Genomic DNA, 3,344 nt, shown 5'->3' on the forward strand with positions numbered 1-3,344 from the left:
TGCGTCATTTCCCTGTAATAGCAATATTATATAAAAGCAGTAAGGCAGCCAACAGCGTGCTCTACAGTGATTAGAGCAGAGAGGCGTTGTTGGGTTAGCCGTGACGCTTGGGCCAGCCCCCTGCAGACGGCTGCACCAATCGCCTCCATCTGACAGGGATTAAGTGTCACACGGAGCTCCTCTCTCACACTCCGGACCACATCATAACTTTTGAGAGGTGGGAAAACACCACTGACTTCTCCATCGTTTACGCTGTAGCAGAGGCGACAAGGACGCGCACCGGGGGCCCCGATGGAGAAATCCAAAAACTTTCGCATTGACGCGCTTTTAGCAGTCGATACACCCAAGGTGCAGACCTCTCCGCTGGCGCTTGTGACTTCCCTGTCCTCCTCCTCCATCCCGTCGTCTGGAAGTGTGGCAGCCGCAGAGCTGACCACCAGCGCCGAGTCTTTACGCACCGAGACGCCGTCTCCGCCGAGGATTTCCAACTGCGGCTTGATTCCGAAACCGGGTTTCCTCAACAGTCCGCACAGCATGGTTGGATTACATCCGCAGAGTACCGCAGGGATCCCCGCACAGGCTCTCTACGGCCATCCCATGTACACCTACTCCGCAGCTGCCCTCACAGGCCAACACCCTGCCCTGTCCTACTCCTATCCACACGGCTCCCATCACCACCACAGTGATCCTATCAAACTGACAGCCAGCACCTTCCAGCTGGACCACTGGCTCCGGGTCTCCACAGCCGGGATGATGCTGCCCAAAATGTCTGACTTTAACTGTAAGTGGCTGTTTGAGAATGTTCTGGCATTTTTTCTGCCTTTTTTTTTTTACTCCAAATAAATAATGTAAAAAATAATAAATACCTCCTTGGTTATGGATGGTGAACCAGTCTGGTCTAAAAAAGCATTTATCTAACAAATAATACCAATAAATATTTAAAATAATGTTGGCCTACATGATGATGCAAAACAGCTTCTGTTACTCTGACACAGAAAGGCATGACATTCTTATTTTATTAAAAATAAAGTCAGTTTTTGATATTTATGGCGCACTATTTCCCTCATGATGCTCTAAGAGGCTGTCACAGAGTGATGGTTTTTCTAAGAGGAACTAAAATGGACAGATAATGGACAGTGGGAAAGTAGCAGAGGAGTGTGAAACCCACAGTCCACATGCTATTTGCTCACCAGATACTGCCTTTTTGTTTCTGCTCGTTTTAACAGATTTGGTCAAAATGGAGAGGCAAATAGCTTCTCTATGGAGATATTCATAAGTGGACGACCTTGGTGCATCAGCACAGAGTGCAGAGATGTAGAGAGTTATATTTTATTACACCATAACAACTGAGGGCTGTCAATTTTGTTCTGATTTTGACGATTGCCTTGACGTTTTTTAAATTGTATTATCAGTCATGAGCAGACTGTTGGTGTTGGACATTAATCTCTAATTATTTTTATTGTTATTTTTATATCATTCTATAAGTATTATATTTTTAAGACAGGAATTAATAAAAAAAATACTGATGTAATGGTGTATGGAACTGATGGTTTTTTTGTGCTTTGTTTTTTGCAGCTCAGGCTCAGTCCAACTTGCTTGGCAAGTGCAGAAGACCAAGAACTGCATTCACAAGTCAGCAACTGCTGGAGCTGGAACATCAATTCAAACTGAATAAGTATCTGTCACGACCGAAGCGCTTTGAAGTGGCCACGTCCCTCATGCTGACAGAAACCCAGGTAATATTTCTGTTTCAGTGGTGACTCATTTTTACCATTTCGGTTCCACTGTCTGAAGACTTCAAATGTATTTTTTTTTTTAAATTACTATTAGTATTACTTTAACTTGATTTCATATTCTGGAAAGAATTGTAAAAGTGTGATTAAATCTCATTGTTTCATCTTCACTGCTTTACACTTTATCCTTACATAGTTTTTCTATCTTTCCATTGGTTTAAACTGTAAAAAAAAATAGATGGGCACCTGGAAATTAAAATATGTCACCTCTTTAATATTTTATTTTAAAAAATATGTACTGGATTAAATTACTTTTTATACATGTTTTTAGTGTAGTATAGTTGCAACACCGCAGAGGTCAATGTCAGATTGACTGGTGACCTTTACGCACTCTTTACGCAAAGTTACGCACAGGTGGCTTCCCGTTTTATAGGCTCAAACAAATTAACCTAAATTATTTTCCCCTCCTCAGGTTAAAATCTGGTTCCAGAACAGACGCATGAAGTGGAAGAGAAGTAAGAAGGCCAAAGAGCAGGCCGCCCAGGAGGCCGAGAAGAAAGGCAACAAGGGCGGCCAGGAGAAATCTGACGGACTCGAACAGTCGGACTATAACAGCAAGACAGACTCAAAAAACGGCAGAATAAGAGACTTCAGAGACAGTGACGACGACGAGGGCGATAATTTCATGTACAACTCGTCGGACTGCTCCTCGGACGACGAGAGGAATCACACCAGTGACATAAGTCCGCAGCCTTGAAGCTGAAGAAGGGGCGAAGGTGGCGATCTCCATTTATACAGACTGTGGGGGGATTGTCGCTATAAAAATGCAGTTGCATGTAACCCAACCTCTAATCACCTCCATGGAATTAATGAGCGTTTTTTTGTCATGAAAGGAATAAAATTTAGGTCAAAGATAGATGATCTTGGTGTCATAATCAAGCAATAAAGCAGGAGATTTAAGTTTCATAATAGGAGCATCACTCAGCACTCGGCTATAGACTGTAAACTGTGACATGCTGCATGGTTTATATGCAAACGCTGTATGCAGTAACATTTCAATAATACCTATAGCCAATGCCACAGTAAAAAAAAAGTCCGCGTCATTTGTCTTAGTTTGACCTTATTTTGTTCTTTGTGGTGTTCCGTAGTGTGCCATATCACGCTGGAAATAAATGTTATGTTTATTTTTCTATACTGTATTTATAAAAATGGTTATCCCAGTGCATGCTAAATTATTGTTTAGCGTCTCTCTTGGTGCAAACAATGTGAAATAAAATGTTTTTATAGAAAAGCTCAGCTGGCATTTTGGCCCCAATCTGTGTTCGAGTGTGTGTGTGTGTGTGTGTAAGTGTGTGTGTTTTAAATATAGTCCCTTGATTTACGGTTTGCTCGCAGTGTCTCAGCGCGGATGCGAACAGAGGCTCGTGTTTTTCTCCTTGCTCTGACAGGTCGGGTCATGGGAATTACTGTTAATAGCGCTGTCGGATCTGTGCAAACGTGCAGTGAGAGCAAACAGCGAGTAGGCAGGCAGACGGAGGAAACATTTCACACCACACTAGCAATGGGCTCGCATTAATAAACCTTTTGAGCGGCTTGTTGAGGGACATCTTG

General features: G+C 42.8%; 1 protein-coding gene across 1 annotated transcript; it reads left to right on the plus strand.

The window, feature by feature from the left end:
* mnx1 (motor neuron and pancreas homeobox 1) lies at positions 1–3,344 on the plus strand. Its single transcript, XM_049565008.1, has 3 exons — positions 1–781; positions 1,576–1,736; positions 2,206–3,344. The coding sequence occupies exons 1-3, from the start codon at positions 292–294 to the stop codon at positions 2,488–2,490; spliced, it is 936 nt and encodes a 311-aa protein (XP_049420965.1). The 5' UTR covers positions 1–291; the 3' UTR covers positions 2,491–3,344.

The sequence above is a fragment of the Epinephelus fuscoguttatus genome, linkage group LG21, assembly GCF_011397635.1.
Source record: "Epinephelus fuscoguttatus linkage group LG21, E.fuscoguttatus.final_Chr_v1".
In the NCBI taxonomy this organism is placed as follows: Eukaryota; Metazoa; Chordata; class Actinopteri; order Perciformes; family Serranidae; genus Epinephelus; species Epinephelus fuscoguttatus.

Bases quoted from the DNA above. Each gene is read 5' to 3' on its own strand.
- mnx1 (XM_049565008.1), top strand. From the start codon at position 292: ATGGAGAAATCCAAAAACTTTCGCATTGACGCGCTTTTAGCAGTCGAT. The intron at 782-1,575 runs GTAAGTGGCTGT...TGTTTTTTGCAG, and splicing joins CAAAATGTCTGACTTTAACT to CTCAGGCTCAGTCCAACTTG. The intron at 1,737-2,205 runs GTAATATTTCTG...TCCCCTCCTCAG, and splicing joins TCATGCTGACAGAAACCCAG to GTTAAAATCTGGTTCCAGAA.